A 15,119-nucleotide genomic window follows, 5' to 3' on the forward strand; every position below is an offset into this window, starting at 1 on the left:
AACCCACATGTTTCCTGTTTTACAATCGTAATACAACGCGATAAAGTTGATAGTCGCACGATTATTGGACATGATTGGTGGTTGAATAATCCAACATTCAGTGATAACATAAAGAGGCCGAACGAACGGTGACATTCTAATCAACCCAAATATGATTCATGTTTATTTACAAAATGGCAGGTCGCGTATCAGAGTCTGTCTGGCCAAACAGTTCGGTCTATTTCTGCCGTTAAGCTTCAGTGTATATGCATTGTCGTGTTAAACATTTGATAGATGTACAACTGCTTATTATTCATTCATGATTGCAATTTTTCCATCGGAATCCGTGAAATTGTTAATTCATTATGTCTTCCTTCAGTCTGGACTCCGTAAAACATTAGTTAAGCTTTAAACCACTTATCAAAGAACCAGCAACTATGCGAAGTTTCGTAAAAATGACATGAGACATTTTTTTTATTGCAGTAAGCAAACGAGCGAACGGTCTGCCTGATGTTAAGCAGCATCTGCCACCCATGGACTAAAGTAATGCCAGCGGTACAGCCAAGCCGTTACCTACCGGGAGGTGTACACTCTTTTTAGACCTTGTTTACAGAAGGACAAGTCATAGCGCTCGGGAAACACCGATGCAGGGAGTGCCAATGCCATTCTAATCTGTTACTCCTCTTGTATCTTTTTTTTTATTGCTTTGAATGAAGAGACAGGCTTGCCATTCGCCTGATGGTAAGCGATACGACCGCCTATAAACAGTAGAAACACCATCCAACACCTTGAATTACCAAGTATTGTTTGGTATTCCACTGAGTTCGCCATTCTGAGACATGAGATGTTAAGTCTCATTAAGTCCAGTAGTTACACTGGCTACAATGTCCTTCACACCGGAACACAACATTGACTACACACTGCTGCTTGGCGGCAGAAATAGACATTGCGGTGGTACCTACCCAGGCGAACTCTAATAACTCTAATAATAATAACACCTAACTAAAGCATGTTTGCCATCCCCGTTCTATGCCATCAGGTGGACCACCAGTTTTACCGTCGTGGCACTAAAACACTTCACTACTAACAACTGCTAAATACCTTGGTATTTATAGACGAGGAGAGATATGAATGCCATCAGAGCACAGACATGTGACATATAAACCCATCATTCATACTAGGTGTCATAGCGCACTTTCACTGGCACTTTTACCAGATTTCTAATGTCGCTTTGACGCGTCGACTCCATTGAAATGTGTAATTGCTTCGACGATTAGACGCACAAAAAAATAGTATTCAGATGTCAATTAGCGCCGGCTCGTTGGTTAGCTTCGTTCACACATAACCCATGACGCTATTCCAATAACACCGTATGGGAACATGGGGTAAATAGGGATGTAACTGGTCTTGTAAGTATAGATGCATCGGATGATGTCACTTAAAGGATTATTTAAAATATTACTATTTTACGGATTTTATGTAATTATTTAAAAAACGGGGTGTTGGTCCTCGGATTTAGTACCCGCTCCCCCCCTTGTGACCATGTAGACTGCAGTCTTCGAAACGTCGGAAGAATTATAATATAAACAACCGCGATAAAAATCCATAAAATAGTTTGATTTCAACATTTTACATTCGCACATAAGAAATCGATACATTTGGTTACTAGAATAAAAACAATAATAATATAATCATTGTTGACCCTATTCCTCCTGCATCTATTCACTTAATTTTCCTGTACCCAAAAACTCTGCATGACACCAGCATTCTGCAGCGTCACAGTACCACGCATACTCTAAATTTAAACACTAAATTATCTAGGTAATTAATTAATTAGACCAGAGATTAACCAGTCCTTGCTCGCGAGGTTAATCGAATTACCACCTAACAGTTAATTATTCAAAACTACAAAGTATTTCTTAAGGAGGAAAAACAAGCATGCTATATATTATAAGAGGTATGTGACAATAAAATTGAGAATATTTCGGCCCACATAAAAAAGCATACATATTATATACTTCGATATTGCACACTACCAATATAACTGTAGTACATGATAGCCTTGTTGGGAATGGAATGGACTAGAATGAAGATGCGCAGGTTGAAAACCCAAGGCACACACCTCTGACTTCAAAGTTACTTATGTATTTTTTATCAATCATTGGTCGCTTTAAAATTAAAGTAAAACATCATGAGGAAAACTTCATGTGAGAATTCTGCATCAGTATTTGGAAAGAATATGTAGTTTGCCTGTGAGCCTGGTGGACTAAGGCCTAAACTCTTTGTGGTAGAGGCCAATGCTCAGCTATAGGCAATATATAAAAATACGGTGCTGGTTCTATAATAGACCAATATAATTGATGATAATATCGTATGCAAGAGCCTATCAATAATACCATTGAGTTTCTTTCAGTTTAACAGCAATGTTCTCCAGACACTGCCAATGCAATAGAATCATATCGCCTCAGTGTGATGAGAGAACTACTGTGATGCCGGTCAGAATTATTCATATTCGTATTAATGGCACCTATGATAATCATGACGTCATTCGCTTGAATAAAAAAATTAGGCCACGCATAAATACCTTACGACGCCATTTACAAATTCGGTATTTAATATATAATTTTAATATTAAACTAAAACCCAATTTCCTTATGGAGGAGGTTATATTACGTCAAAACGCAATGTTTTGTGGTTGATATCTTCTATTATGTTAAGCTATGGTAAAGCCAAAATTTCCAACCGTTTATACCTTAACAAAGAATCGTTATTTCTAACCGAAACTCATCTGCGAGTGAATGATTCCTAACCTAATTTCGGCCCCAGCAGTCATTCCTAACGGAGATCAGCTAAGGAGGCAGGAGAAATTATAAAAATAAAACAAACAAAAACGCAATACACAGATGCACTCTCTATTCCTTCACTCTCATAGTCCGGTGAGACGGCAATTTGACATGACCAGAGTATCAGGCACCGGCATTGCACCAGATTATACAATAACAATGTGATCCCTGGATTATCAGGTATCCTTTGTTAACTATAATAGTTCGCAAAGGCCTAGTTATAAATCAAAAACATACCCTCACACTATAATCAAGCATTGTGTAAGCCAGTCCGTATTGGCACGAAGTGTGTTCTACGGAGCGTGACGTATCGGATGTCGGGTCACGCACCAGTGCTTGAGAACAGCTCCTTGCGCATGAGCTTGCGGCAAACAGAAGATATAAACCAAAAGTAAGATAATACCAAGCCCAGTGGCAAAGGGTTAACACGATCCCTACCGACTCACAATTAAAGTACTATTTACACAAGAATAATTTTTTTTGTATTTTTTTTTAGAGTTTTATATCACTTCGTTGTCCGCCTGTCGAGGCAATATTTCCTCAGGAATACACAAAGGTATCAAGTTAAAATTTATATCAGATGCTTGGGTATACGGCATCTTTCAACTGAGAAAAAGATATGACTGTTTATGTAGTATATTTCGCTATTTCATAAGGGAACAAATTCCCATAGGCTACATCCAGTTGTACTAAAATTATGAAATATGTAATATGTCTGCGTCAAGCTGTCGTTCTTTAGTGTGTTGGTCTTTTATTTATTTAATAATTTCTTATTAACCTGTTAGTTCAAATCGTTTTCGGAGTGCAGTGGCTTCTGGAGTCGGTATTTTTGTATAAATATTTTTAGGCGTTCGTTTCGCTTGCCTCTAACCTGGCAAATCCTCGTCGTTTGTATTAAAAAACCATTAAATGCTCACATATAGATTTATTAAAATTCAATAAAATTACAACAACCAGATTTGTGATGCAATTAAATTATTAACTATACTACGACAGTCATTATAATATTTCCAAAATGTGTTATAGTTATTTATTATTGGTATTTCTCTACTAGGAACAAGATATTTCCAAAAAAAAACTATTTTATTAATTTGTAAAATTGTGGACGATGATTTAAATAATCTAAGGAACAGTATAAAAAGTTAAAATATTCCACAATTGTTTCTAACATTCGTCAATTTTCAATGTTACCTTTCTTCAGTAATTACCATTTCTAGAGCCTTTTAATTACAACCGCAGTTAAATTTATTTAAAGTCTTATATCAAATTCAAAAATAGATAGTGTACCCTGGTTAGTTCCAATACCTGAATACCGATAATTCCATTAAAAAAAATACAATATTCACAACAAAATCTTAAAGATTTAATTATTAAACTTAAAATAGTACCCGTCATATTTTATTTATTTTTTATTGCACTAATATAATGTATTTTATAAACTCTGAAATTCTATACAGTTACAAAAAATATATATACAAAATGGACAGTTTGTTTCCCGATTTTCAAAGGCTTCGTAAAAATGAACAATTATATCGTAAGTCAAAAATATTTTAGAAATGTGGAATTTTTAGTAGAGAAATACCTTAAAGCTAGAAGTAAATTATAATATCAAGAATAAAAGAACATTATTATATAAGTTCTTATTTTATATTATTGTACTTTAGTCCATTGAAAAGTTACATTTGGGGTTGCGTTTTTTAGAGGACGCAATTTTATTTTTTTGAAGTGTAGGGGGGGTCAGTCTAAAGCTAAAACCAAGTTTGTGGGGTCGCCACCCTTGTCCCACGGCCGGCATCTTGAAAATAGGGGTTGAAATAGTTTTTACGAAGTATCTCTTAAACTATTTATCTGACAAAAAAAATGTATCAACATTTTTTGTTGCAAATTAAATTCTCTACAACTTTGGTCCAGTAACTTTTTTCGTTGAACTATAAATAAAAAGTTATAAGCGAAAATGTAAAAAAATTCAATGTTAGGCAATGTCCATTGCAACGTCATCAGAACATGTGCTTATAAGGTTCATAATACTTTTTTTGTACTCTCATTAATACCCAAATACCCAAGGGACCAATAGGGAACAAAATAACATCTGCCTGCTATTATTATTATTATTTCTAACCTCTCTTATTGTAAGAGTAGCTGATAATATTGTGTTGAAGTTGTCGTTCAACTTATATCTTTTAGTTGTGCTGTGCTTTAAAAGACTTTTAAAAGTCAAAATGCTAATAAAAAAAGTAGTTTTCACTAAAGTTAAAATCGTGTTTAAAATCATTCGAAATCGTCTTCACAATTAAAAACAGAATAAAATACATCCGCACGTACAGAAATATGTAGCACAACTTAAAGATATAAGTTAAACGACAATTTCAAAACAATATTATCAGCTATTCTTACAATATGAGAGGTAAGAAATAATAATAATAATAGAAGGCAGATGTTCTTTTGTTCCCTAATGGTCCCTTAGGTATTTGGGTATTAATGAGAGTACAAAAAAAGTATTATGAACCTTATAAACACACGTTCTGATGACGTTGCAATGGACATTGCTTAACATTGAATTTCTTAACATTTTCGCTTATAACTTTTTTATTTATAGTTCTACGACAAAAAGTTACTAGACCAAAGTTGTAGAGAATTTAATTTGCAAGAAAAAATGTTTATATTTTTTTTTCAGATAAATAGTTTAAGAGATACATCGTAAAAACCATTTCAACCCCTATTTTCAAGATGGCGGCCGTGGGACAAGGGTGGCGACCCCACAAACTTGGTTTTAGCTTTAGACTGACCCCCCCCTACACTTCAAAAAAATAAAATTGCGTCCACTAAAAAACGCAAGGTAAGGCCTAAAAAATGTAACATTTCAATGGACTACTTATGTTTACGGTATTTTTATGTCTTTTTATTATTTTGATTTTTTTTTTGTTATTTAAAATGTCCCTTTTTGGACTTTGCGGTATGTTATTAATACAATTAACCACATAGTGGCTTCATATCTTACAAACTAAGTTTTTTTTTATTATTTTTTTGTGATTTTTATCTTTTTTTTGGCTACAACGTAATCGTGAAAGTTTTATAACAGATATAGGCATAAGACATTGGAAATTTCATTGAAACTTAAGCAATATTTTGCTTTATTTAGTGTTGCCATGGGCAATCACACTAGCTCAAAAATCAAACATTGTTTCACATTGTAGATATGTGAAATTACAAATCGCCAGAAATATGATTATACTCAAAGTATTAATTCGCTATTTGCTAGAATTCCTTTCGATTAACTACTCTTGAGATTAATGTCGCTGAATAAAGATTTTTACAATCGCTTAATGGGGTGTTGTTGGTCATAAACAGCACAGCCCGGCCTGGGAATCGAACTTAAAACTCGTAAATAATTCGCTATGGCATTCGCTTTATAAATAACATTTGAATTACCAGAATATACTTGAATACTTTTAAATTGAAACTAATGATAATTAATAATTCAAAATCTACACAAGCAAAAGTTTCTCAAACTACATTTGTACGTTGCGACCAAGGCGGCTAACCGAAACAACCGTGGACCATTATATTTTTAAGTATTGTAAACGTCATGATCGTCAGATTCCAGAATGTAATCATGTAACAGAAGACCTTTTAAAAACATAGATCGGGTCAGCACAAAGATTCTGGAATGGACTGAACTTAAAGCAATTTCAATAGATTACGTTGCATTTTCTATATGCTATAGTCACCTACGGACACAAAACATCAAAATTGAAACGGTACTACGTCTCACACATCTTAGTCCAACTTGACAAAAGTAACATCATTGTTTCTAGTTCTATAATGTCATAACAATAAATCAGTTGTCCATGTAGCAATTGATTGGTCCGATACGTTTTTTTAATGGTTTATCCTGCTGACACGTCGCCGCTAACACGTCAATGAATAATGACCCTTACGCCCCATCCATATCATAACACTTTCCGAACAGATCTGTTAAATCTACATTCTGATTCCTGCTTCCAGGTCTGCTATGTTCCGAAACATCACAAATCGATCTTTGTATGGAGCCAACAATTTATACTGCCTTTCTGCGCGCTCTGGTAACTTGTCTACTTTTTGGTAAAACCCTCCTGGCAAGATAACACCGAATTCAATCTCAGATGTATCGTCGGATGCTGGATTTTCCTTTTTTCCTGATTTCGTCGGTGTGCGCTGTTGCTGTTCGGCGGACTTCGGCAATGTGTTTTTCAAGGAGTGGTGGCAGTGCTTCGATGGCCGTACCTTATGTGTCGGTGCAGGGGGCGATACCCGCGCCTGCCGCATTGGAGACTTTTGTGGCGGCTTTACCTCGTTTCCGACATTCGCTTCTGTATGTTCAGTACCGGCCTTTCTTTGCTGGAGATTCCATTCGATTTTCTTGGCCACTTTTTGCAATCTTGATATGATATGTGTTTTCTTGGCGCTGTTAATTTTCTGCTGAAGTACCTCAAGATCAATAGCTCGGTTCACGAATCTAAGCTGTTTTTTCATATGTTTCGGATCACTATCAGGTTTCCAGGAGTATTTCTTACGCTTTCTCGTATTTTTATCAAAATATTCTACCAAGAACAATATGATGCTAACATTATTAAGGACGAATAGGAGCCAAAATTGTACCTTGATCCCCGATAGAATCTGAGCTGCCGCTGTAATAACGATTATATCTTTGCAATTGTCTGCAGATCTTCCTCCGCGCAGATCCCATCCTGGATATAATATCTCGCCTTTCGAACTATAAACCGGCCTTGTGACATAGCTCATGATCCCGATACTAAGTAAATGTACAAAGATGCTTCCCACGTTTGCTACCATGTATTTCGTTCGCAAATCATTGTCGTATATGAACCATGTAAGAATATAGTTAAAAAAAGTCGCGTAAATGGCGATTTTTTTGAAAAAATTAAAATGGATCTTATTTTGCATCACTATAATCTCTGGATCTGACGAGCACTTCTTACATGTTGGCGGCATGATGATTTAGTTTACACTTCACACCATTTAAATTATGGGTAACGTTCACCAATTTCGAATGCAGGAACGACTATTCTGCTCCGTGGTAAATTCTGGAATGGCCGAGGACTCGTCAGTATCTATATGTTGCGTAACAAATTGCTGCATTGATCCGGAGTCTGGGCTGCGCGTTGCATCCCCGCCCCCTGCACCTGGGGAGGCGAATACAGGGCCCGAATGGCCGGTACCACGGAATAATTCACGATATCTTACATAATCATTACTCGGTCTAGTGGTGGCGTCTGTAGATAGCAAACTGGAAGTCCTGGGTTTCAAAAAGAGACGGCACTTTGTGACATTCATTATTAAGTAGTCCTCATTGTAAGTCCTGAAAGGGTAGATATGATCGAGGCGGTCAGTCGTATAGCAGATTCCAATGGATTAGGATGCAAGCAGGAGGATGACGATGTTACTTTATTAAATTATAAAGTATACCCAGATTAATTATAGCTTCCAACTCTTAGACGAAAAATCTTAAGGTTGTTTCGTGAGTAACAAATAGGAATAGAATAGAAATAGAAATTACTTATTATCTTATGTTCAGAGAAGTCATGGGTGTTGCAAGCCGTAGGCTAAGGTAACCACAAACTGCCATTTTCAATAAACCATCGCAGTCGCTTTTTTCGACTTATATCAAAAATGGACTAATCAGAAAAAACTGTTTCTGATTACTGGTGGTAGGATATATTTTATATTTCCTACCATTGGTGGTAAGTCTCTCATATTTGAGAGCCAGCCTGGGTAGATACCACCGCATAGTCTATTTCTGCCGCCAAGTAGCAGTGTGTAGTCACTGTTGTGTACCGGTTGGAAGGACAATGTAGCCAGTGTACTACTGGACATAATAAGACTTAATATCTCATGTCTCAGGATTTCGAATGTAGTGGAATACAAAACAATACATTGTAATTCAAGGTGTTGGATGGTGATTCTACTGTTTAACGGCGGTGGTATCGCTCACCATCAGGCGAAAGGCAAGCTCATCTCGTCATTATAAGCAAAAATAAAAATATCTGCCCGGATAGCGACCACCGTACACAAGGTGTTAAAACCCGCCACATTGGCTCACGTAGGTGTGTCGCGTTCCGAGATCAACCTGTATATATCCGATTCCATCAGGCCGGCATAATTATGTCGACTGTCAAGGGGTAATCATAATATCTCGTCAGTCGACTTTCTATTGGAACCCACTCCACTTACCATCAAATACAACGGGATCACTTTGGCGGGTTTAAAAAAAATTACCTTCTTAGAAATGTTAACGTTGATTGGTTCGTTCTCGAAAGCAGATTGAATTAATTGAATTAAAGTTTTCGAAAAACCGTAATAAAGTATACATTTCTAAATAAAACCATTTATCAGATTTTAACAAACTTCCAAAAAAGGCGGAGGTTCTCAATTCGACTGTATTTTGTCGTTTTTTTTTTTTGTTTTAATTTTCTCCCGACGTTTCGAAGTCACGAGGTGGCGAGCGATGTTTGTAGCTTAGTACTCCGTCATTTATTAATCGATCTGGTAAATTAGTTATTCATTACAAAGAATATATTTTCAGATTAGTCGCATAGAATTTTTATCAAAACCCGTTTAGTAATTTGATTATTAAATCCAAAATAACTAGAATAAGCACGTAGTCCAAACAACCAAATTGCGAATTTTGCTTTCCTGTTTCTTGTTCGTGGTGTTTTGTCGTTCGTATATATAAGTATACATAGCATCACGACTCTTTCCTTTTTCAGGGGTAGGCAGCGGTGTAACACCTTATCGCATTAGTCATACCGCATGAGCAATACAGCTACGTCATCGAAGCAAACTATCACAACAAAAAAAATAATAATATTACCTATATACTGGTTACCAATATTGGACTTGGTGGCTATAATGCTAGCCAAGTTAGATAAATACATTAGAATATACGAGAACAATATTTAATGTAATCTAGAAACCGACTAAACCACTTACTCATTTGCCTATTTATGCACAAAAAAAAGTTATAAGACGCTATAAACATATTTGTGTACCGAATAAATGGGTAACTCCTCCGGGTTAATAGTTAACACCACGGTCTCACGTAAAAGCAACGTTAGTGGTTTGCTGTTACGTTTCGTCTAGTGAATGAGATTTCCAGAGGCACAAACATCCGTACCCATCCTTCATTTCAGGTTACCAGGGTATTGTGTCGGAAACCCCTATCTGAAGCCGCTATAATTATATTAAATTTCATTAGAAATTTAAGATAAGATAACATTTTAGATACGATGGGGCTGGCATGGTGGAAATGTCACCAAAAACCTCTAAAATACAAAAAAAAATATCCTTAATTTCCATTCCTTTCCCTGCAATCCGTCAACGCATCGATTATTCTGATTTAATGGGTAGTGGATATTACTTGATGAGGTGACACACATATAGATTTGTCGGCCTAAGCAGAAAAAAAAATAAATATACCTAAGGTAGGTGTATAAATGATCAAAATTCAAACTCACGAATTAGTGTCCCAAGGGCAATTCTATTGTTAAGATACTAAAATGTTATAATGAGTCGGTTGTAAATGAATGATGAATCAAAATAGATTAACTTATGATTCACAATTAATATTCCTGTAGTATTAATCACCTGTGGATAACCATAATTGTTATGGTTGCACTGAAGTTAATAAATAATAAATAAAAATAAATGTACATTTTAAAAACCAGCTTTTGCTTACACACCTACAGCGGACACTCAAAAATCCGATGTGGTTGTTTAAGCCAGCTAACAAGCATAGGGCAAATTTTAAAAAAAAATAACATTAGGCACTGGTTAATATTAAAGACATTCTGTCATATCTATTGTTTTACGAAACAAGGCAACAGTGAGAAAGAACCTGCACACCAGTAATTTCTCTATAAAAAATCCAAATGTAAAGTTTAAGAATGAGACCTAATTCCCCCGTAGTCTCTACATATAATAGAGCTGGACACTTCCCATGCATGGTGATATTTATTGGTAATAAGACATATAAGTACCCATATAAATAATAGATATGCCACAAAAAAATACCAAAAATTATAGGTCCAAACTTTAATAACAATAATTGAAAAAAGAAATTGCACTTATCTGAAATATCAGGTATTGAGCCTATTAACCATTCAAACTAAGATATTTAAGGATTTTTAAACTTTATAACACATAATTTACTCATAATTTAAATAGTATTGGAACATATCTCTGTAGCATTAGCGAGAAAGTAATATTAACTTTAATTGAAAGATTCTTTCTTAATATAACAGCTTTTAATAAGGACATAAAAGTTCAAAAAGGATTCGAAATTCTGAATTGGTCCACCTTCTTTTATGGCTGACTGTGCAACAACTAATTAATAACATCTATTGGTATTAGGCAACAACTTATTATTCTATATCTTACCTTAGCTCGCAGATCTTCCAGACTCTTACTGTAGCTTTTATTCTTCAGATTGTTTAATGTTCCATAATTACTTTTTTTAACAGCTTCATCATCACCAATATATGGTTCATCGTAAATATGTTCATCCACATAGAATTTGGCCCGGTCTGCCTCACATTTGCATGTGAGATGGCATTTAAAACCATCATACTTATCATTCCTCTGGCATTTCAAACATTTCGAATCAGTATATGAAAGCAACTTAGACTCATTGTCTACACAAGAACAGGGTTTAGTATTCTCATCCGTCTCTATGTGGGTACTTAGCCTGGTATAAGGAAGACTAGACATGGAGTTCCCAACGGTACAGTTCAGGGAGTTGAAGCACCGTGATATGGGGTCTGATGGACTACTATTAAGTGTCCGTTGAGTTATGTCCAATATTTCCGTGCATAAATAATGCATTTCCTTCGGCTTGGGACTTGTTTCTGTAATCTTCTGGTTTTGAGATTTACGTCTCTCTAAAACTTGTTCCAGTTTCTTCAGCATAACTTTAGGGTCTTTGTGAGGTTTCTCTGGGATTGGAGCTGCAAATGTTCGCGGAGGCTTCTTTGGAGGCGGTCCGGTGGGTAGTGGTTGTTTTAAAGCTTTTTTTAATGTATCAGTTAGGATTAAATGAGGATTTTTACGTTCTAACTTCATTGTCTCACTGGAAGCTGCCAGATCATCCATTAACACCAAGTTAGTCTTTGTCTCAGGCTCTGGAACATCAGGTTTTTCAAACTGAGTCATCAGCTTCTTTATACGCCCAGACTTATCTTCTTCTAAGTTTTCGGTCTCAGAACTAACACCGCTGTCCGTCATAGCCTCGGATTTCTCCTCTTTTTTCTTAGGTTTATTAACTTGAGCATACTGCTCCAGTATCTCAGGGGGTACCTGATCATCTGGCACTGAATTATGCATGGTTCCTTCCTCACTAGATGGCACAAAGTTCTCTTTTTTCATTTGCAGCTCGAGAAAGTTTCCAAGTTGCTTTAGCCGCTCTTTGCTTAACTTTTTCTCCGTTTTTAATGTGAAATCAGTGGTTTCTGACCTACCGTTACAACTGCCGTGGCGTTTGGGGCCCATTTGACTGCGATCACAACGAAAAGCGTGACTTCTATGAAGTTTTTTACCCGGGTCACTAGTCTGTCGCGAAAGACTACTTTTAGCGTCACTGAAGGTCCTTTTCACATCACTTTTGCTGTACAAATAACTCTGGTTGGGTTTGGGGGTCCAGTCGTCGCCAGAAGAATCAGATTCCACCGGTCTTTCGTTGTTATTTGATTTAATTTCGTCGAATTTCTCGTTATTCTCATCCGCCCCATATTTTTGTTTACACAACTGTGATTTTTTTTTTAAAAGTGGCGCGTTTTCGTTGTTCAAATTCTCAAATTTACTCTTTATCGCTTGCACTCTATTTTTTGATTGCGATATCATTATTTCGTTTTTTTAAACGACATTTTTAATTTTAAGTTTTTTGGCACGTGTTCACAACCGCAATATTTGTAACATTTTATTCAACTACACATACACAAAGTAAACAATGTAAAAAAAATGTTTCCGAAGCACGATCACAAAACAGCTGCACTATTTTTTTGTTTTAAAACTTCTATGAAACGAGGATAAAACTTTTACGGTCAATTAGTGGTCATTAAAAAATTATTATACTACGGTTTGTTGCAATTTACGCGACGCGAAACTATTTTGAAACACTATTCACTTGTCACAAAGTTTACATAAACATTTGACCGTTCGTTCGAGGGCATGACTCTAACTGAGGGCTGCCAGACTACGCTATCAACTTCCCCACTACGTAGGTATCTACTTACGACTGCAATGAATTTTGATAATAGATAATAATATTATCTTGAATAAATATTATTCCTACTAATTTGGTATACTGTAGCTATTCTTTTATAATTGAAACCTATACATATATGAAAGGCAATTGTTATAAGTAATGTAAATTGAAATAATAAAAGTATCAATATCATACCGAAACTAATTCTAAAATTTATTTTCGATATGCTCGCTCCCTATCATTTCATAGAACGGGAAACAAAAATAGATGCGTTAGTTGCAGCCGTGCCTATCCTTTGGTGGTAAAGAGAATGATGATATGTTTATAATTATAATTAGATGATTATTCGATCCCTATTCATTCTGCGTATTAATTGCATTAGAATGTAAACCTGCCTCTGAATATAACTAAAATAGCATAAATAATATAATATTTTACAACGTTCATTGAAACGAGAATGGGAACACTAGATATTTATTACCTAAACCATGGGTAATATTTATTAGATTACCTGGCATGCAAACAGCTGAGTACGGAATGAGTTCGGATACATAAAGCATGATGTTAGGTTAATGGTTGTTCGACTCAAACAAGAAAATAAGTTATTACAACATTTATAAACATATCATTTTATAAATTAAATGGCTTTATTCATTTAATTAATAAATACATTTTAATAATAAAACTTATTACAAACAAAACTCCATAAAATATATTTTTAAAGTATCCGAACATAATAATTCTATGATTCAGAAATAACTGCAATCTACGCAGTGCTATTTAGATTCAAATGTTAAATAATTATTAGAAATACAATACATGATATTAGTGTATTTAGTACACAGCTATTTACATTATGTGTTATAATTTAAACGGTTTACAAAAACACTTAAATAAATTTACTCAAACGATAAAAATTATGATCTAAGTGCCATCTATTCTTTTGTTACCATACTCATAAATACTGTTCATTTTCTAACAGGCTGCGTTTCATATACTTTAAAAAATATTCACTAGATGGCGCATGCTTAAACCTTTAATAGCATCCTAAACAACCCAAAGTTTTTAATTTATTACTTAGTATAGGTAACTAATAATAAATACTTTAAAAGGGTATGTATATATATCTTTGAAAGGTTATTTATATTCATACCACAATTTATTTTTAATTATTAAGACTTAAATTTTAAGTCGTAAAAGCGGTTAAAAAGAATTTGTCTATCTAGCGAACTCGTTGTGCAGACACGGTCGTGTTTCGGTTTGAATAATTAAATAATATTCATCTCTTGAAATTGAAGGACAGCTGTACATGTAATTATTGGACATCTATTAATAGTTTTATTTATTGCTTCCGAAGGCAGACGAGCTAACGGCTGATGGTAAGTGGCCCGTGGATGCCGGCAATGGGTACCAGGGGCACAAACACGCCTTGCTATAGTAAATTAAAAAAAAACCTCTTTGAAGAAGGATATGTCAGTTCATATTAAATTTATTCTCTAGAAGTTCATTTCAGAGTACATAAGGGCGAAGTAAGAGTGATCTTTGGAAACGTACACTGCTGGTGGTAGAAGTATTCAGGTGGAATGAATGAGCTTTCCTCCGAACACGGTAAGTAGGTACTCTAATAGTAATAAGGAGGTGACGGTGTCTCAAACAGATTCGCAGAGAATTCCCCGTGGAAGAGTTTATAGAGTACGCATTCGAGCGGCACACCTCTGTAAGTAAGTCAGGTAAAAGCAATTATCAGTGTCCTTGTATAAACGTGGGAACAGTTCTCCTCGACAGGCGGATTTGTATTTCACAAACCAAGTCTTTATTCTGGCGTGAAATCCGCTTAACTAGTCTCAAGGTAATAGGGAAATGGGGCAGTTTAACCAGTTTATCTGGCAACCCCAATTTTCGGCCAATATAAAATATTGATTTAGCCGTAACATCACCAGCAAACCAATTTTCGAAGCAGTAAAACATAATGCTTATTGATATTTATCAAGTTTTAAGTTAAATCTGTTGATTTTATACAGCTATATTATTCTAGAACT

At 35.3% G+C, this 15,119-nt stretch overlaps 1 protein-coding gene across 1 annotated transcript in view; it reads right to left on the reverse strand.

Moving 5' to 3' along the window:
- The window catches only part of LOC115447922 (DENN domain-containing protein 2A), a 69,985-nt gene extending 56,914 nt beyond the window's left edge, over positions 1-13,071 (reverse strand). Inside the window, exon 1 of the mRNA XM_030175223.2 lies at positions 11,259-13,071. Coding sequence (XP_030031083.1) covers positions 11,259-12,716 — 1,458 coding nt within the window. The 5' untranslated portion in view covers positions 12,717-13,071. The remainder of the gene's footprint in view (positions 1-11,258) is intronic.
- Positions 13,072-15,119: the final 2,048 nt, after the last annotated feature.

The sequence above is a fragment of the Manduca sexta genome, chromosome 28 (assembly GCF_014839805.1).
Source record: "Manduca sexta isolate Smith_Timp_Sample1 chromosome 28, JHU_Msex_v1.0, whole genome shotgun sequence".
Taxonomy (NCBI): Eukaryota; Metazoa; Arthropoda; class Insecta; order Lepidoptera; family Sphingidae; genus Manduca; species Manduca sexta.